General features: G+C 44.8%; 1 protein-coding gene across 1 annotated transcript; it reads right to left on the bottom strand.

Moving 5' to 3' along the window:
* Positions 1–267: 267 nt before the first annotated feature.
* Positions 268–20,915, bottom strand: LOC115038192 (peroxisomal targeting signal 2 receptor-like). The gene is given in 12 exon segments (XM_029497067.1): positions 268–2,265; positions 6,656–6,747; positions 6,750–6,754; positions 11,972–12,027; positions 12,801–12,914; positions 13,141–13,247; positions 19,843–19,951; positions 20,054–20,094; positions 20,097–20,130; positions 20,208–20,358; positions 20,453–20,510; positions 20,756–20,915. Coding segments are annotated over 12 exon segments (1,011 nt in total). The 3' UTR covers positions 268–2,181.
* Positions 20,916–21,517: the final 602 nt, after the last annotated feature.

Below are 21,517 nucleotides of genomic sequence, written 5' to 3'. Positions count from 1 at the left end.
GAGGAGGGAGGAGGGGGGAGAGAGGAGGGGAGGAGGTAGGAGGAGGGGGGAGAGGGAGAGGAGAGGAGAGAGGAGGGGAGGGGAGAGAGGGAGGGGGAGGTAGGAGGAGGAGGGGGAGAGGAGAGGAGGGAGGAGGAAGAGGAGGGAGAGAGGGAGGGGGGAGAGAGGTAGGAGGAGGGGGAGGATAGGAGGGTAGGGGAGGGGAGAGAGGGAGGAGGGAAGAGGGGAGAGAGGGAGGGAGGGAGGAGGAGGGGGGAGGAGGGGTGAGGGAGGGGGAGGGAGGTAGGAGGAGGGGGGAGAGGGAGAGGAGAGGAGGGGAGGGAGAGAGGGAGGGGGGAGGGAGGTAGGAGGAGGGGGAGGAGGGGGCTGTTCTGTCATTGAGCTCCGTCCTTTCACTCTTCAGGAGCGGAGTTCAAAACTGGATCACCAACCAGATCCTGAGTCGGGTCAGAGGATGACCAGGTGCATTCTGGGACTCTGACCTCAGATCAGTTCACGGCAGCGACAGAGATTCTGAGGACACGAGGAAGAACAGAGTTGGATGATTTATAACCAGACTGATGAGCGTTAGAGCCAAACATTGACTCTAAAGGTGAACGATAAACCGTTCAGAATAAAACTTCGGACCGTTGAGGCCCGAGCTCATCTGCCTGGCTGGTGATGGGACTCAGGAATTCAACCCGTTGGTGAAGGTTTCTGAGTCTCCTGGGTGGCGAAAACTACGAGCAGTCAGGTGAAGCAAACCGAAGAATCCAACAAACTAACCCTCTCTGAGAGTTAACTGTTGAGGTGTTTGTCGGGGAGCTTCCTTTAAAATTCTCCCCTCCTCCTTATCACAAACAGAGACACCGCCATCGCTCATAACAGGCGTGGAAATGGCTTGGACAATATTTTAATTGAAATATTTCATCGGAAAATCAGCTTCCGGGCCACGAGGGAGGAGGATCCGCCCTTATCGAGCACAGACCATTAGCTTCCAATTAACACGCAGAGACAGAAGAAGGCCGAGACGCTTTCAAACACCAGGAAGATTAAAACCAGGCCGAGGATTTAGACTGCTCTCTGCAGGGACGGAAAAAAACAACAGCAACCAGCGCCTGCATTCATTATTCCACAAACTGTAGGTAATATAGATTAGGCCGAGTAATTTGACTTAAGACACAGAATGGAACAGGCTCGAATCCATTTTAATATGGATTTGCAAATTAACATGTAGCTCTCAGTCCTGATGAGTGAATAAGAAGGCAGCACTGTGTTCCACAGTTTAAATAAAAGAGAAAGCCAGAGAGTTCACGTGCAGCTTCATTTTTAGGAGACATTTCTCTCAACAGTCTGAGTTTGATCATCAAAAGCTAAACCAGACAGCTCTGCAATCAGAAACAGGTCAGAAGGTTTTGTCCTAAAACACAAACAGCTCCTGATGCATTTCTGCAAAACAAAGGAGGAACGTCTGAATAAAAGAGAGAACCACCAGAATCAACGAACAAAAACCTGAATGTGATGCTTCAGATAGTTCTTCCAAGTGTCAGACTCACAAATTCAAAAATCCTCATCCTGACTTCCTGTTAACAACGTTCCTGTGGAAGGAGAGAAGAAGAGGAGCAGACGACCAAAGATGGCGTCAGGAAGGAGAGGAAGCAGTTTTTAGCCAGAAAATAACAGTTTTAAGAATTTAAGATAAACAGGAAATAATTCTGTGTTGACTGACGAGGTGAAGATGTTTATTGTTATTTAGTCAAAGTAAAGAACAACCTGACCTGAATATAACAAACACGACAAACTCAACATCATCAGAATGACAACAACACCATTATTCAGAACCTTCTTCTTCTTCTTATTATTTATATTTTCTTATCATTACGTATTCCAACATAAAGGAGCTTATTTTCTATTTTCACATCGGAGACGTTTTAACTTCACTGACACACAGTTTTTATCACCACTCTGAAAATACATGTGTTTTGCTCCTCAGAGTGAGATTAGACTTTTTGAATTATTTTACATCAGAAATAAAAACGAAAGTGCAAAGTCTGCTGTTGATAAACGTGTGTGTGTGTGTGTGTGTGTGTGTGTGTTGCTTTGCCGTCTACAACTCCAGGGTCGGGCTGAAGGTGAAGACGGTTCAGATTAGCAGCTGTCAGCAACGTTCCTCATCTGTATGTACACGTGTGTGTTTGTGTTCTACGTTGTGGTGCTTTGTGTCCCAGCATTCAGGCAGGCGGGTGTGTAGATCTTCACTGTCTCATCCCAGGAACAGTCCACCACCTGCGAACAACACAACACAACACAACACAACACGTTATGGCGTATCCTTGTCGCTGCAGACATTCTGTTGGTCCAAACTGAAATGTCTCCGCCTCCTCCAGCTGTGTCTCCGCCTCCTTCAGTTTGTCCTGTAATCAGGTGGGAGGTGGCGATTGTCTGAATGACACACTACATCCTGGTATCTCTGCAGGCCGCCAGCTGGCGACTCCCGCTTCATTTCCAGGCTTATTGATGACGCACAGGTGTTCGTGTTTGGGCGCGGAGGAGGAGGGGCAGGTGCAGCCCGCTGACTGATGGTTTGGATCCAAACTGGGACCAATCCTGGTCTTTACTGTCGTTCCTCTGACGGCCCTCAGATCCTGCGTTGGGCAGTCAGGTTTCATTAGAAATATTAACTCCAGGAGGAGTTGTGTTAGAATTAATTATAATCCGACGCTGTGACGGACAGAACACGTTGAAAATCTGACAGAGCTGCAGACCGTTTTTAAACACTTTGGGCCGAGTCACACCTGCACTCAACAAAAATATAAAAAATGGTGTTTGATTCATCCGTCTGTCTGCTGGAGCTCAAACCGCTGAGGAGGGTCACAGTTTGACCGGTCCACCACCAAGACCTCCTACAGGAGACATGAGAACTGGTGGTCTGGTCTGGTGTGACGTTTTGGATGGATGCTTTGACCGAAACCTGGTCCAGATCTTCATGGAAACATTATTCACAGCAAAATCTACCTGTCTGAGGTCTGACACTTTCTTCAGACCTCCGTGTGTGTTGAACCAGCTCACACTACTTTGTCGTATTTCAGTCTAAGGATGAAATAACAGGAACGACTCAACAGAGACCAGGAAGCTGCATCCCAGAATGAACGCACAGCCGTCACCATCACCCCCCAATCCCAGCCGTCCGGTTTCCCTCCTCCTCGTTCTGTGATCCTGATCAGATCTCTGAATCTCTGAATGAGTGAGCTTTCCAGCCCACAAGTAAGAAAGTTGAGTAGTTGTGCAGTGAGTCAGCTGTTGGGATGAGGGATGCCCATCTTTAATTAACTTAAACAGCCGAACATAATGGAAAGACTCGAGCAGAAGCCAAGACTGCAGCACAAAGACAAGGAGGGGGGGGCTGGAAGGATGTGGAACGACGAGGGGAGGAGGCAGAAAACAAAAAGCTTTAAGACTAAAGGGAATATAGAAGAGAGAAAGTTCAAAGTCTGACCAACGTTCAGCGTCTTTTTAATTTCAAATAATGAGAAAGCAACTAATGGAGCAAAAATAATTAAAACAGTAATAAGCTGGCGGCCGTACAGTACAATACGCTCATTATCCCGGCTGAATTGTCATGGTAACGGTGTGACGAGGTGGCTCCGTTAATAACGTTGTTAGCTCGGGGGAGAAGCACAAAATGACCAAAAGTTCCCAAAGTACAGGCCTCCTCTGAGAAAATTACGCATTTAAAGCTGCTGTTGCACTGAAGCATAAAAATCTGCGTCAGCAGCATTTATTTTTTTTTTAGACCAGATGGTTCCAGTTTTAGCCTCCTGGAAAGCTAAAATGTCCAATAATAAGAATAATAATGAGACATATTCCTGCACCACACCTACAAAGTGCTTTAGAGCGATTCAGGCCAAATAATTGGATCTAAAGCATAAACACATGTTTTTGTCGTTTTAGCCATGATTCTACTTTCAGTTTGGCCAAAGTGTGATTCTCCTCTGCAGCACTTCAGTGATTCGAACAGAGAAATGGTGACGCTGTGAAACGGGCTGCTTGGTGCAAACTGGCGATGTTTCCTAAAACCACAGTGAGTAAATGTGGTTCTTAGATTCATTCAGGTTCTCCTCTGTGGCCGTTACAGGGAGGGTTTTTTTTATTTTACTATGGAAATCACCAACGTTGACCCGTGAATGGCTGTCATCCGGCATTCCTGCGTGATTAATCACCTCATCCTGTTTCATTCACACACACAGAAGGCAAAGGTCTTCTCTGCTCAGTGTGTGTGTGGTTTGGCCTGCAGGGCTGTAAAGAGGGCGATCCATCAGCTGGTTCTCGCCTGGATGAGACCAAACACCACACCAGTGAGGAAGAGTGAGTGTGTGTGTGTGTGTGTGTGAGAATAGAGGGCTCATTAGAGCAGGAAGTGATTAGAAGGGAGGAGGAAAAGAGCAATTAGCACGATATCAGGAAGAAAATAAAGCAGAGAGGGTGTAAAGACACGAGGAAGAGGAGAAAACTGGGAGAAGGAGGGACGAAGGTGACATCAAAGACGAGACAAAACAGGAAAGCGCAGCAGGAAAGGAAGAGGAAGAGGGGTTTGATGTCTCACACTGGGGCAGATACCGTAGCATCACTCGGTTCATTGCAGCAGATTAGCCTGACGAGGCAGCCGTGTTTATGGACTGAGAGTTCACTGAGAGTTCTTCCAACAAAACACTGAAACAGCACAACACAAACCTTCTCATCGCGATGATGACAGTGGCGTTGGAACTAGAGACTGAGACCATAAACCTTTACTGAGCTGATAAATCAGGGAGGAGGAGGGACATTTTCCCATACACTTCAATAAGGTTCAGCACTGAATCCACCTTACAGATCCAGAATCCATGAATCAGCCTGATCAATGAGACAAGCCTGGTGTTACTAAGGCTGGACGCACACACACACAGAAAAACGCCTGTCCTGGTCAAAGGTCTCCACGGAGAAGAAAGAGCAGACTCAGCCAATCAGAGTGATGAGGCAGTCAGTAGATCACAAACTGCCATGGACGCACACACACACACACACATTTTTAAAATATGTTCCTTCAGGAAACAACACAAAGACAAAAATGGAGAGGTGTCGAGATGAGAGAGCTTTCAGTGTGCGTGTTGTTTTACAGCCTGTTTTCCTGGAACGACATGTCTGATAACAGCACACTGAACAATACAGCTGATTACTGCTGCTGCTGCTCCGTCTTCCTGTGACAATACAGCTCATTATCTCAGACGAAGAGGTCAGCTGTTTACGGCGACGTTGTCGGTTCAAGCACCATGTCCGCCGTGCCACCCGTCTGCGTCCCGGGAAAGTGCTCCATCAGAGCTATTTCTGGCTCCGAGTGAAAGGCCTGATGAAGGTGCATGCTGGGAAGTTTTGGCTGTCAGGTGGAGACAGACGGTAAACATGAATACAAACTCTGTCAACGCCGAGTCTCCGTTCTGTCTGCGGCCTCCGAGCTCCGACCACCTGCCGCCCAAACAGCCCACGTCCTGGACGTCCTGGACTCCTCTAGGCCTCCAAGGCCGAGCTGTGGGATCTGGACCGGTTGGTCCAGCTCTTCCCACAGATCTGGGGAATTTACAGCCAAGTCAGAAACAGGTTTAGGTCTCCATCAGCTGGTGTTCTTCTGGTTTTAATCAGCATTTGGTGCCGCAGTTTGTATTTGAAGCAGCAGTGAGTCTCCCTGATGTGTTTTTAGTCCATCAGCCTTCCTGGATCGGTAGATTTGCTCACACTGAATCATTCACATCTTGTATCCAAGAACTGGGCCTTAGAACCAGCTGTCGGGACTTCTGGGACTTTGTGATGTCACAACAGAGCGGAGGAGAGGCTCGGGTCCTCTGCTCTGATTGGCTGACTCGGGAGAGTCAGTTAATGGAAGGCTGATTTCAACGCTGATTTCCCAACCAAGAAGGTTTTAGATTTTCCACAAATTCAAACCCTGACCTCGCGTGACCTCTGCTGGGTGTCACTTCACTCATGTCTTTGGATTTATGTCTCTCCAGTGGGGGGGGGGGGGGGGGGGGGGGGTGGGGGGATCACTGCCCGTCTAAATTTGCAAAAGAACTGAACTGGACATGAGTGGCCTTTTCAATTCACTGCTTCTTTACATCGACACATTGAAACATGCAGCTTCCTGACAAGGCTGTGTTATGAATGTGTGTTACAGTGTGTGTCTGTGTGTGGCGGCAGATTTATGGATGGCCCCATTCCTCCGACTGCAGCAAACAACGAAACACGTCGGTAAGCTCGATGGAGATGATCCAGTCTGGAGCTTCACAGTCGGTCGGTACAAAGATGAAGGGCAGATGAAATATGATTGAATGGATTAGTTTAATGATGTCACAGAATCCTCGTCATGGTCTGTCAAAGTCTGATGTTGGACCTTCGTTCTCCTCCTTTAACAAACACAAATGCTCCTTCGACTGAAAACTCGAAGAACCTGCTTCTCTTTCTTTTTCATTGAGGCAACGTCATGCACACAAAGGGACTTTTTCTAACCCTCTGGAAAACGTTTAGGAATAATTACTTTGATAATTCAATTTGGACAATCTGGCCACTTGTTGTGGTCATTTTCAACGCCACGGTGATGATTTGGGATTTTTCTCCGAACGAAAGCAGGTTGAAGGATTGTGTGCGTCACCTGGTTGGGGACGTGGAGGTTGAAGTCTAATCCGCAGACGAACTCGGAGTGATGTTCCACCGTCTCCAGAAGAGGCTGGTTTCTGCTGAAGTCCAGAACCTACAAAACAGCACAAACACAGATTTTACTTTCCATTTTTTGTAATCAAAATCTAATAATAAAAGTACAAGAAGCACAACAACTGATAAACTGGTTCATCTTTGGTTACATTGATGAAATAACAGCTTCAAACAACCTTTTAATAATAATTTTAATGACAATTTTTAAAGACGATTTGGGGTTTTCTGGATCACACTGTTTTATTTTAATGTAATGAAAAATATAGAAAAGGCTTCAGACCAAGAAGTCAAACTTCAGGAGACGTAAATAAAAATCTGTGGTGAGAAGAAAGCGAGAAATGAGAAGAAGAGTAGTTCCTTCTTTACTGACCACAAATCAGAAGTTACGAAAGAGTCCAAAAGAAGAAGAAGAAGAAGAAGAAGAAGAAGAAGAAGAAGAAGAAGGGATGTAGAAGAGAAGGCGATCTGCAGAATGAGATTATGAAAACCAAAGAAGTGACAGAAAGAGACGAAGATGGGAAAAGAAAGAGGGAGGGACAATAAAACCACTCCAGACCTGAGAGGGCGGCGGCCAATCAGACTAATTGAAAGACTGTTTCCCGCCCTGCTCTCAACAGAGCGGTATGTGTGTGTCTGTGTGTGTCTGTGTGTGTCTGTGTGTGTGGGCCAAAGCCCTGACTCAGCAAACACTCCCTCCAGACTCATCCACTTTACAAATGTAATTAACATCATTTTCAGAGGGAACGCTGCAGCTCCCATCGGACTCCATTAGGCCTGTATTAATACTGGAGCTGCAACACACACACACACACCACACACAAACACACAATGAGCGATGGCTGTCTAGGGACACTCAGGCACTGAGAGAGATATTATAATGAGTGAGTTGTTAGTGTAAACACTGCTCACCCTCACTTCTCCTTTGTGTACAGTGTGTGTCTGTATGTGCAGCACAAACTGAGTGCTAACGAGTAGTGTGTTTGTTTCGTAGCCTGAAAAACCATCTTCCTCTCAGGAAGCTAACAGGAAAAGAAAAAAATCACAGACTTCCCTCGAGAACAATGAGAAGAACCGCAAAAATCCCAACAAAACGCTAATTTTCTGTTTCTGGTCATCCTGTTGGACGTTTAACATCCAGTGAGCATTCAGGCCTCAAACGTGTCAAACTGCTTCATCTTACAGAAAAAAAGATGCTTCTTTACTAACATCCCCATCTGTGTGATTTCAAGTATCTAATTATATATTACAACACAGAAAATGTTGGTGTGCTCGCTCGTGCACAGAAATACATGAAGTGGAACCCGCTCGTCGCTCACAGCGCGGAGCAGCACGTCTAATGAAGTGCAGTGGCAATAAAAAAAAAAAAAAAAATCAACTGAAATGAATGCATTTCTGTCACAGCAGTCCCATTCAGGGCATTAAGAGGCAGGAGTAATATTCCTGCAGCTAAGCCAGCCAAGCCTTGATTGGCCTCATAAAACGAGCACCGGCAGTGATTTACGTCAGCTGCGGTGAGTCGGCTTTTTAGGCTCCAGGAACGTGAAAGGACGCAGCGGAGGTGGAAGCAGAGCTCCAGGTCTGAAAAGAAAACACGGCTGAAAGCGGAGATTAAACGACTGATTGGTCGAAGCCCATCTGGGCATATTTTAATTTATTAAAATCGGCTAAAATCCGTGAAATCCTCCCTCTGCACGTACAAAATATGACACATTCGTTGGTTCATCTCAAATTTGACCGGTTGAGTTGAGTTAGATTTCAGGTCGAAGATCATGTCTCTTCAATCTCAGACTCAAATATTTCCAATGAGTTGGGACGATATGTGGATATAAATAAAATAAGGTATCCCACAGTCAGTAGGCTTCATCTGACCAGACCAGGACACAAAGTGAGGCAACCATCAAACCTGTCAGCAACTATTAGATAAACAATTCAACTGAATACTAACCGGTTCCTTCCTCACTTTCATCTCATTTTGAATTTTGAAATCTGAACTTTGATTATCAGACTGACTGATAATAAAGCTGATGTGAACGGTGTGACTCAGATTATAGGCTCAGGGTTCAGACGCTGTTAATGAAGGTGTGTGTTGAATGTGGAAGACCAGATGCCGATCCCAGTTGGACAAATAACACCATGTTATCTGTACAAATGAGGCACGTCGTCTTTTGTCTGTAGTTCCCATGGCAGATAATTATTTAGCTCTCATTGTGTTTGGTTCTATAGAAAACGTCCATTCACCTGCCAGCTCTGTGTGTGTGTGCAGAGAGACAACAACGCCCGGACAAAAATACAGCAAATAAAAGAGGATGTAAACAAAACGTGAGATACAACAGAGATGTGAAGAGGCTGATTCACTCCTCCCATGAACTGATGTCACCGACGCTGCTAATTCAGAGAGGAAATTAAGGTTAAGAGTCAAACAACACGCACACAGACTCACACAGACTCACTCACAGGGGCTTTCATACAACAGATAAGGGGAGGACACATTATCTAAAGCAAACATGAGACATCTAACCTGCAAAAACGGAGACCTCAGAGTTTCTCACTAAATGAGTCCATTAACATGTGACAGATATTTTAAAGGCTCCATATTTAATATTATCCCTGAATGTTTTTGGACCGACCAGCTTCAGGCCTGAAGGGTCACCTGAGCTGTGTGTCCAGTTAAAAAGGTTTTAGAACAGACCGACAGCGCCTTCCTCACATTTAGATGCAGATTTGGATCCTTGTGTAGATCACAAACACATCTAAACTTTTTCATTAATGGAGTCCAATGAGTGAATTGCCTTCTTGCTGGGATTTGATGGCTCTGTGTGTCACAAATACTCAAATTCACCCGCTCATTAAATGCCAATTTCTCTCAGCGGCTCCATTACATCAAACACCAAAACCATTCACCCTCCGCTGGATGTTTGATATTAAAAGACTGAAACTAACAGAGTCAGATATTGGGTCAGAGAAAAAGACAGGCTGATTTCCGTCAGTCACAAATGGTCGAAGTCCCAGAATGCTCCACTCTGAGAAAACCACGACTGAATAAACAGATGGAGGGGGGAGCAGAAACAATGATTGATAGGCCTGAGTGTGTGAGTGTGTGTGGTGTGTGTGTGTGTGTGTGTGCTCATATGACTATTGAGGACTGTGTGCTCAGATTTATTTGCATATGAGTGAAGTGAGTTTGCATTCACGTTTTATATTTTGTGTGCTTTACACGTGTTTTACAACCAGCCAGCATCCTAAACACACAGTGTGTGTGTGTGTGTGTGTGTGTGTGTGATTACAGCAGAACACACCAACAGGTGGATGTGAGGAAACTCAGACTTCTTATTTCGATGTTTCATACACCTTCAGTTGGTATAACGTTGGTATTATCGAGATGGACACCGACAAAAACAAATCAGTCCTGTCAGGAATTTGAAAAAATTAAAAATGAACGATTTCATAAATAGTTCAAGGTCCTAAAGTATCAGCAAAACTGAAAGAGGAGCTGACAGCAGTTAGCAAAGTAACCAGGAGGTTTACACAAACACACTGAACATCGGTGGGCAGTTTGTGTGTTTCTTAAGATACGACCTGATGAAGTAAACCTACTGAAACTGTTTCATCAGCGCAGTAATTAATGGACGGGGAATTATCTGCAAAGACAGGCAGGCAGCAGGAAAGTTAATAAAGAAGAGAGCATCGATGCAATTACAGATTCAGCGTCCTGATTGAAAATATATTCAAAAGCACTGATATTCTCACACTGGGACCTCAGAAAGCCTGACATCTAGGTTCAGACCGTACAGACCTCCAATGTCTCCGTTCGTTAAGGATTTCTAATTGATTTCATTTTATTCCAGTAACTGAGTTTGACAGCCGCCGAGCTTCTTCTTCCTTTTGGAAAAACAAAAAATAAACATTGTTCCGTTTCTCAGAATTTGTCTGCAAGATTCTGTTGTCATTACTGCTGAATTTGGCAGGTGGTGATTTTTGTGTGTGTGTAATGAAAGCAGCACTCAGCATGGAGGATTTGAGCCAACCAAAGCCCGGATCAATAAAACACCAGGTTTGGCATAAAGCTTTCTTTCTCTCCCTTTGGCTTTTTATCTCCCAGCTCTTTGTCTTTCTGCCTCCATCGTTTCATATGTCCCACGTTTGGCTTTACTTTCCTTTACTGTCGCTCTGGCAACAGCTGGAATTGATTTGACCCTTTGACAGACACAACCAGACAAAGTAAATTTCCCAGAAAGCAGCTTTAAAAAATGTGTTATTTGGAGCGTTGCGACCTGGAGAACGGGGAATCGTTCTGAGTCAATTTTCTTGTCAATTTTTGGGCTGTACAGGTTTTACAGAGCAGTTGAATAATTTCCACCCAAATGTGGCGCAGACTTTTGTGTTTCATCTGACTGCCTTAAAACCTAAAAAACAAAAAGTACTCGCAGTCAAGGTTTTCGACAATAGGAGGGAGTTACACAAAGACAAAATCCTCTACAGACCAGAATGTGTTATTTCACTTTGGCCTTCACAGACGACGAGACAAAACGGTCCGAAACCTGCGAGACTGACAGACGTGAAGAAGAAAATTGATTCATCTGCGGTTTTTTGGCTCAATCGAGGTTTGACATAAAACCACCAGTGAGACGGACAGAGAGAAGGAGACACAGAAGACGCAGCATATTTTCCTAAATAACACAAAAGCGGTCTTGCTTGAAATGAACGATTTTATTAACCTGGTGGCTGCTGCTCATCCCGTCTCTTCTCTTCCTCTGCCTCACACACACCGATTTATTTTATCACACCATCCACTTTGGGCGGTAATTGAAAGAAAAGGAGGCGTAGGCAGAAAATGCAACCACTTATCTGGTTTAACCTCCTGAGAAGTTGGTGTCAGACAGTCGAACTTGTACGTGACGAGTTAGAAAAAGGCTTTTACTGCACGGTGAAGTGTCACAGGTCACTTAAATGTCACTACAGCCAGAAAAAAAAAAGACAGTGAAATCAATATCTGGATTGTTTCTTTAAGTGATCTGAATCAGCACCACGGGACTTCTGCTTCAGCTGCAGGGTTTCTGTTCATTAATGTAAAATGACACAACCACACACACCAACACGACAACAACAATTTCATTTGAACAACAATCATCGAAAAAAGTTCGGTTTCAAAATGCTTCATGAAACAGCAACGCTATATGAGAAAGGAAAAAGAAGAACTAGAGAGAAAAATCTGAAGAAAAAGAACTTGAAGAAGAAGAAGAAGAAAAAGAAATCCTACCTGACGGTGAAGTCGTAGGAGCAGGACGCCAACACCGTCTTACTGTACGGAGAAAACTGCAAGAAAAAGAGGAAAAATTCGTCTTCATATTTTATATATACACATAAAGACCACATGAAACGTTAGCAAGAGAGATAGAAAACAAAATAGTTATATATACATTTTAAACATGTTGTGTATTTTCAGCTCTGTTCTGAGTGCTGTTGATCTTACAGAGGAGGAGTCCACAGAGTCGTCCAGTTAATTCATTGGTTCATTTGGTTCTGCCAGTTTCACCTTTCTCATCACACTGACTCACATTTTCTCTCTTCTTCTTCTCTGGTTCCAAATTACAGCCGATTCATCGGCATCGTCAGCAAAAGTCCATTTTAACGAAGCAAATTCAACAAATAGGAAAGTCTGAGCAGCTGATGTGGAACAAAAAGGTCTGTTAGCAACCTCTGACCTCCTGAGACTGACGCACACACACACACACAAATCCTTTGGCGTTGTTAGTTCTCTGGATCGATTGGATTCACCTGTCTAGAAAAACCCTGCTTGAGCATGTGTGTGTGTGTGTGTGTGTGTGTGTGTGTGTGTGTGAAGTGACTTGTACCTAATCTGACTAACGGGATGGGATGTTACTGTGGGACTTCATTTCAGCTGTCTGTTTTCTCACACACACACTTCGGATGTGTGTGTGTTCTTATTAGGGCCATTTAAGTGGATGCTTTGATGCTGTCAGGCTCCGCACTGAAACTCTGCCACACACACACACACACATTTGGCGCTCGTGCTGTTAGACAACATTTGTCAGAGCATGTGCTTGGAAACACAAGTGTGTGTGTACCTTGACCCTGCGGATGGCGTAGCTGTGGCCTCCCAGCTGACTGACAGGCTGTCGTACGTTCCTCAGGTCCCACACACACACACTGCAGTCCACCGCTCCCGTGGCCACAATGTTCTGCAACACACACACAACTGTAACAAACAGGAAATGTCCAGCAGAGCTTTTACTCTGAAAGATGCCAGTTCACTGTGTAATAAACTACGAGTAAACGCACTCTATCTGAGAAGTGAAACAACCGCTCGCCAAACCAAACAAAAAGATTTAAAATTATTTGAAGGTGGAATAAAAAGTGCTAAATTAACTAAATTAACTTTTAAGCTCCATCGTTAAGTTAAGTTACCTGGTCATATTTGCACCAATCACAGCTGAGGATCTCAGCCTTGTGCGCCGGGACCGCCAATCGACACGCAGCCGCCTTCACGTCCCACACTCTCAGAGTGCCGTCACCTGAAAGCAGTTTACCCAGAATGCTTAGCGCGACGACCACATTCACACAAAGCACCCGGTTGGTCAGATTTTAGAAGTGACAAACATCTACAGGTCAAAACCGTAGAGACGCCCAGAAACCAAGAGCCCGGCCGCTTTGTGGGATTAGCACCAGGTTTACCATCGAGTCAGTTACAGCTCAGTGTCAACGAAGTCACAGCCGGCTGTCAGTGCAGACAATCAACAAAATCTAGACACAAAAATAAATGTGAGTAGTGCACAAATGTAACGCTAAACCAAACCACTGTGATAAACCGCAGCAGTAATTCAGAGTGTGTTTTTACAGGGCAGAGGTTGATGCTCTGCCAACACTCTCTCCTCCATTTCACAGCTGCAGGTTCTGACTTCTTAACTCACCCCGTTTGTTTTTTTATTTCCCCGCTTCATCACTCCCACGTTCATCGAGGCTGGATTTATTTCAGGGCTGCTGCATCGAACTGCGTTTTATCAGCTGGTTGTATCTCACAGTGATGTTGTGCTCAGTCAGTCTGCCACTTTGACACCACATGAAAATATGAAGGCTCTTTTCTCTGATACATCAGGTGATAACATGAAATGAAGCGCTCTCTGTCTTTGTCCCTTCACATCCTGTCTGTCGATCAAACAACGCTTTAAAACAAGAACACAAAAAGTCCCCCAGTTTCTGATTTCTAAATGGAGCATCATTTAAAAAATGAACATCATGTTGTACAGAAGACTGAGACGGTAAACTCATCACTGAGCTAATGAATCAATCTGTTTTTTCTTCATGTACGGCCCCAATGTGAAACTACAGCAGAGACGTTTCATTCAATTCTGCCAAAAATCATAAAACAACCATAACAAGTTAAAACAAAACTCATGTGCGGATGAGTGAAGGCTCAGCAGGCCAAACAGAGTCGCCATCTGGAAACCACAAACAGCATTATTGTAATAGAATTGTGTGTCTTCTGAAAAAGGGCCACATGATTCCCTCGGAGGTGAGCGGAGGAGGAGGAGGAGAGCCAGCTCGCTTTAAACCAACCCGGCCAGTTGGAGGGAACAGGTTAAAGAGGACACTGAGGGGGATTCTTCCAGGCGTCACCGACAGATTAATCCTCTCCTCCTCCTCCTCCTCCTCTTCATCCTGAGGAGGTTTAGCTCTTCATGTTGCTCCCCTTCTATTTTACCTCCCTCTCCTCACTCACACAATCCACTTCTCAGCCGAGCGTGGAACCTCCTCCGGCATCAGCAAGTGGAAACGAGCCAGCTACGCAGTGTGTGTGTGTGTGTGTGTGTGTGTGTGTGTCCATCACAGCAGCAAAACATTGCGTTTCTTTTGCTGCAGCGACAAACAGCATCTGGATGGCATGTTGGTTGTGTGCGTCTGTGTGCGTCTGTGTGTGTTCTGCACTGCGTTAAATCCTGACTTCTGTTCTACTCCACCTGAGTTCTCTGCTGTATCAGCAGTTTCAGCTCGTATGGACTTTCTCACTGATGTGGCACATCACCGCAGCTGACCGATGAACTTCTCCTGACCCTCATTCATCATTAAATGGCTCATTACTGTTTCATGATTGTTTCTCCATTTTATTTTAATATCATTTCTTCACTGCCAACCTAGCTGGCTTTTTATTTACCTTTGAGCTAAACGTTATGGACATGAACACTTTGTGCTGTTTTTTTTAATGTTCCTGATATCATCTCAGGCGGTGGGAGAAGGTCGGTATTTGCATTTAAAAACATTTTGCTTGTTCGGGTAGAGGCTGAATGCGATCGCAGCGGGAGTGTGGGTGACTGCAGAGAAGACGGTTCAAAGAGCTGAGCTGCAGTTACACAGATTCACATGATTGTTTTCAGCCACCTCCGGGCCTCAGCTATGAAACTGGATCAGCAGAAGACAGGATGGAGTCATGAAGACACTGTGCTTCTTTTGTTCTGCGATGAATTTCCCCTTGTCCTGGTTCAGATTCCTGTCTCTAAAGGCTTAGATGAGCTTCAGGTCATTGTCCTTTTCGTTCAGAATATGATGATTCCTCTCAGACCTGTTGCTGTCTCACTGCTCCTCTTCTGGCCAATGAAGTGCTGTGGTACTCATCTACTGGACCAAGCTGGCTCTTGTCTTGGCGGATCAAACCCTCTGATACAGTTGGAATAAAGATCACGGGACCAATTTACAGAAAATGGATCCATTTACGTCTTTTTTTCAGAGCTAACATAAAACTGCTCTGTTTTTTTAAGAGATCATCATTTGCTGTTATCTCTGTTGTGCTACTGTCCAGACTCAAAGTGGTTTTACTGCAATTCAGATAAATTTTCTGGAGTAAGGAGGCTTTAGAAACATTTTCATTTTGCAGACTGCACCTTACATAAGGAAACATAATGTGTGTTTGTTGTTGGGTCTCTGGGTCCAAACAGTGGACACATTTAAGGGCGGCTAGAAAAACGCAGCACATCTATTCTGCCGCCACACAAGCGTCCAGTGGCGACAACTTTAAAACGACATAGAGGATGTGAGGGTATCAATTTAACTACATTCTTTAGTTTTAGGTGAAGAAGGAAAGGAAAAGCTTTGTTGTCATTTACTGAAGCTCTTATTTGTTGCAGAGCTGAGGCCAAAACAAGCTGGCACCAGAAATGCAAGTGGAGGAGATCTGGAGGGAAGATTGAAGCTTTAAACGCACGCACGCACGCACGCACGCACACGCACACACACACACACACACACACACACACACACACACACACACACACACACACACACACACTCCTCCTGACGATGCTGGAGGTGGGGATCTTGTGTGGTACTGAACCAAACCGGGAGAGAGAAGCAGAGGAGGAGAATCATGAGATGATGTGAGGAGGATGGACAGGAAAGAGCATGGGAAGCCCAGATAAGCTTCCCACTTTTCCAATATCTCTTGACTTTCTCCCTCTCTCCATTTTTCACGTTCCTCTTCAAAGTCAGACACTGGCAGTAGCCTCTCATGCTAAATGCTAAATGCCACCAGAGGGGAGGCCTCCACCGGGGAGATAAGACAGCAACTCTCCGCCGCGCGTTCATGCCAGCTAGTGCTGTTTGACAACATTATCATCCATCCATCCATCCACTCATCTGTAAGACCCACCGGAGTAACACATCTCCGACGCCGTTCACAACACTAAGGCCTGTGTCTCGTTTGAGTTTCTCCACAATAACATCGAAGCAATGTAAAATGTTCTAGAGGGATTATTGTCTGAGTGTCTGTCTCCTTTGTTATGATATAAACTCACACTTCCTCACTCTTCTGTGCAACAGCACAACTGTTCTTTTTTTTTTTTTTACTTGGCCCAATGCTCATGTTAACAGAATCTGAATCAAAATCACTTTTCCATCCCTCATCCCGACTAAGATACACTGCAGCTGGACTGGTGTCTTTTTGCTGTTGTGTAACAAAACCAACCTGACGTTTAGATAATGGTGCTAAATGTTCTGTGTGGTTGAGTTACAGCTGGCTGACGTGGTGAATGTCTGCTTTGAGGAAATTAAGTTAGGTTCAACAGTATCGCAGATGACAGCTGCTAACAAGCTGCCCTGAGTCGTGACAGCCTCGTAAACTGTGACGTGGACCAAGAGAAGAACCCTCCTGCTGTAACATGCCAGCTGTTCAAAAAGGAAAAACCATAGGAAACCATAATTCTTCAACTTCTGCCACTAAACGTCCGGCTCAACCCAGAACAAAACACAGACCTTTCATTACGATCCAATGTGATTACGAATGCACGACCACCTTTTACAGCCGGTCGTCTCGGCTTCCTGACGCGGTTGGTGTCGTTCAGTGGAAGAAAACAAAACAAAGAGAAATTGTGATATTGACAAAAACCAGTCGGGAGTCTTTCCTCACAGCACCAACACCTTCTCTCAGCTCTCATCTGGAGTGAAACGACCGTGGAGAGTAAATACACTCGTGTGTGTTGGCAAATGATCACGACTTATTGATTCAGAATATCTCAGGAGACGTGTTATAACAAGAGCTCCTCTCTCTCTGTCTCTCCATCGATCACAGCCTTCCTCTCATTACAGCTTTCACCAGGCCTGCAGATACACTCTGAAGGGAGACAGGACTCGTCTATCACCTGAGAAAGAATTTATGACAGAATTATTGATTACGTCTTCCTCTTCACTTGATGTCCACCTTTGTGTCTCTTTATACACTAGAGACTGCTTATGAGTATTGAATGTTTGTTTCCGATTACGTTGTTGGATTAAAAGGTTTTGTCTGACATTGTGTCTCGATTGTGGAGAGAGAATCATGTTTTGATGTGGGTGATGAAGGCTGAGCTACATTTTGTTTTGTGAAAGTTTCCCTGAGGTGAAGGACCGACACTCCCCACTGACTGTCAGTGAAGGCAACAACAGCACAAATGTGACAGCCTGTGTGTGTATGTGTGTGTTTGGCAGTGAACCTTTGACTCCGATGGGCCCCTGCTATCAATTATTTAACCAGACACTACCTGGTATCGGGGAGCAAACACAAACAAACACACACATCATTAACAGAAGGACTGTGTGGGTTTCAGTGTCCTGCAAAAATGTGATTTGGCTGATGTGCAAAACGTACACAAACATACGCACACAGTTGTGTTGCTGGAGGACAGATAGACAGAGCTGCACTCTGAGCTGTACAGGAAAACTACGCATCACATCTGGATCACAACACTACAACAATATTCCTGTCACACAATCATATTACCACAAAGGAAGGAGGTTTTGTCTGTTGTTGTGTCGGACAACGAGGATTGGACTGAAAATGTGGTTTTCAAACTCATCAACTCTTTTTGCTTTTTACATTTGAACTTACAGTGAATTAGACTCATGTGGTTGTACAGTTGCTATTTGACAATATTACTAATAACTTAAACCGCGTTGGCACTTTTAATGTGGAGCAGGTGCATCAGAAGACACAACAGCTTGTGTTTTAAAGGGGCAGTAGTGGCTAAAATAAACCTGATCCAACGCTGATCAGGTGGACTCACTGACACACTGAGCTCTGAGCAGAAGGTCCGCAGTTCCACTCTTCACTTTACTAACCGACTCTCTCTTTCATTTCACATCGGTGTGTACCCGATAAAAGAGACTTTAAATCAAATTGTTGTTTTGCAATTATCTGAATTAAACCGCAGCTCTGCAGTGACTCCTGCGTGAACACTGGAGGTAAAGTGGCTGGAAGAGCTCAGCGTGGACAGAAGTGGTTTTATCACGGAGGTCCGCGCTCAGTAAATCACTTAGCAGCAGAGTTCAGCAGAGCACCAGAGCTGCACCGCAGGACTTATCTGATGCTCACAGATCTAATGAGCTCTGTGTCGCTGGTCAAATTTACGACTTCAGTTCAAATAAATCTTTATTTACATCACTTTTGCTGTGACACACTGACTTTTTCATCATATCTACATCATATTGAATATTTCTAAATTTCCCTGCAAGCATCAAAATTAATGATTTTTTAATGTGTTGGTCAGATAACTTATCTTTTCAGGGATTAACATAATTCAGAATTGATTCCTGGGGGCTCCAGCTGCAGTGGGCCCTTGCCCCCATTATTTCCTGTATCTCTCTTCATGTCGCTGTCATTAAAAGCTAAAATTGCATACAAAAATGATTTGATTGTTGATAAATCATTGCTTCTTTCAAACTTAAAGCAAAACTTCGTAACTTCCTGTTGTGGACTGAGATCAGAAACATCTGAATACTTAAAAAAGGGAAAATGAGATTTAACTTTGTGAATGAAAGGAAACAAACTGAGAATGAATATTTAGATTTCGAGCAAAAGTTTCATCAGTGAGGCCTCACAAAGACTGAAGGGGGAGAAAGTGGTTTCTGTGAACATGTGAAATCCCCCTGAGCACCAGGGGCTTAACATCTCCCCGGTTATAAAAGCTCATCAGAGATTTCCGCTCACTCTCACAAACCAATTAACCCAAACTCATTATCCAACAAGGTTAACCGAACTAAAGACAGCTGCTAGGAGATTCGATTCCAACTGCTCCGCAATCTGATCAGAGCGCTGACGACCGGCTCGGCTCCACCCTTTGAGAAAGCCTGGCATACGCGCCCACGCAAACAGATAAGATAATCCCATACACCACCCCCTCCACGATGATTGACTTCATGGTCTTCTGAATGAGGCCGATTTCTAGGGCTCACTTCCTCGATAGAGCAGGAGAAGATGCTGCAGGATCACCCCCCCCCCTCATTTTTAATTAGAATGGAGAAAGTTACAAAGCGTTTTGGGAGATACACAAGTTTCTGAAGCTTCTATCGTTCTGAAGAGTTTTAATATGCAACTTCCTGCCAAAAAGGAAAGGAATCCACCATCGACTGAATAAACTATTTACTATATATCTATATACACTGAGTCTTCGCACCTGGAAGCCAGGAAGTGAACTGAGACTTTTCAGACTCACACCATCACCTGAAAATTAATGAGCACGACACAACAGTGAAGCTGCACAATGCTGCAACACCGCCACCCTGTGGTGACGCTGCATGCACAAACACACATCAGGAGGAAGACGGTTGAACTCCCACCTTATCTGTACTGAGTGGGTGAGGGCTCACCTGAGGCTGAAGCAAAGCATCCTGGGATGTGGGGAGACCAAATGGTGCTGTAGATGACCCCTTCGTGACCTCTGAGTGTGGTCAGAGATTGGGTGAGAGCAGGGTCCCACTAGAGGAAGGACAAAAAACAAAAAACACACACTTATCTGGCAGAGGGAGGAAAAAGAGGGATGAAGACGGGTGAGGAAGAGGAGAAGGAACGTTTTCTCACCACTTTAGCAGTTTGATCCCACGATCCAGAGACGAGCAGGTCTCTCCTCTGATCTGACTCCAGTCCACTGAGTACACCTTCACACGCACACACACGCTGTCGTAAGAACGCCTTCCTTCATGTTTCTGTGGGTGTGTGTTTGTGTGTCTCGTACCTCTTGTGCGTGTTCTTTGGCCACCCTCAGTGGAGCGTTGTGATTGGCAACGTCCCACAGCTGCAGGCTCCCGTCACCGCCACCGGCAACCAAGAGGTGTTCATTGGCTTCGCTCCACGCCACATCGAACAACCCGTCACTCCACTGCCAGCTGACACACACACACACACACACACACACATTATACTGATAAACTAGGTGCAGATGATCGCTGACCTCTGACCCTGAAGAAACGCACAGTTTACCTTCTCACGAGCGACACCCCCGTCTCGGTCTCATCCAGGACCAGCAGGGTACCGCAGCCTGCAGAGAGGCATAGAGCTCTTTTATTATTATTATTATTTAGATTCATTTCACTAATCAATTCATAATTTTTAATCAAATCAAGGAAAGAAAGTGAAACAGTTCGATGGCTGACAGATGTTGGTGAGAAACAGAGCATCAGTCCAAACATTTTTATTTTTATTTCAGACCATATTATAATGTTTAATTTCTACACCAATGAATGTCTTTATGTCTCACATTGTGTTTTTCTCTATGGTACTGACCTGCTAGTCCATAGTACTGGGACGCAGCACAGGCCACCCTGTTCGGGATGAACGGAGACACCTCAACAGCGTAGCCATGATGGGCCGGACTGCGGAAACCTTCGTCATCATCAGCAGCAGCAGCTACCTGTGACCACGCTGGGCCTCCTGCCAGAAACATCCAGGAAACCAAATCATACAATTTCACAAATAAATTTGTTCAACAAAGATTAAAAAATAATAGAAATAGAAAAAAATAACAATAACCACAACAGCACATGAGAGGTTATGTGGTGGTTAGGACCTTAAACTGGCCTGAAGTGAAACTGCCTAAAGACTTCCAGTGCTGCTCTCGTCCTGATTTAACAAATGTGGCTGCGTCCCGTCTGGTGTGGTGCAGCTGGTGCAAAGGTTGTGCAACTGCATGTTATTGCTGTTGTTGTTTTTACAAGAACAGCTAGACAAATCTAAACTCAGATCCAAACAGTCTCAATAGGAATACATCCCAGGTGAGGAGAAGGTCGTGGATTCTCCCTTTTTTATCAATATAATAAGTTTGATTAGGAAAAGTCTGAATCTGTGCTGTGAATGGGCTTCACAGCAGACTGATCTGGACTCTCCTGGTCTAGTTTGGGGGGTTGAATAGTGAAATCGCCAACCTTCTTTGGTTTTGGTATCCTCTTGATATTTCCGGTTTCCAGCAATCGACCAAAGTTTCACAGAAAGTGAATTTACGAAGCAGAAATGGACCAAACGGCCACCGTACCGTACCTTCACACACCG

Source organism: Echeneis naucrates, chromosome 24, assembly GCF_900963305.1.
Source record: "Echeneis naucrates chromosome 24, fEcheNa1.1, whole genome shotgun sequence".
Classification (NCBI taxonomy): domain Eukaryota; kingdom Metazoa; phylum Chordata; class Actinopteri; order Carangiformes; family Echeneidae; genus Echeneis; species Echeneis naucrates.
The sequence above is the reverse complement of the archived record's forward strand: the minus strand, read 5'-3'. Positions and strand labels throughout refer to the sequence as shown.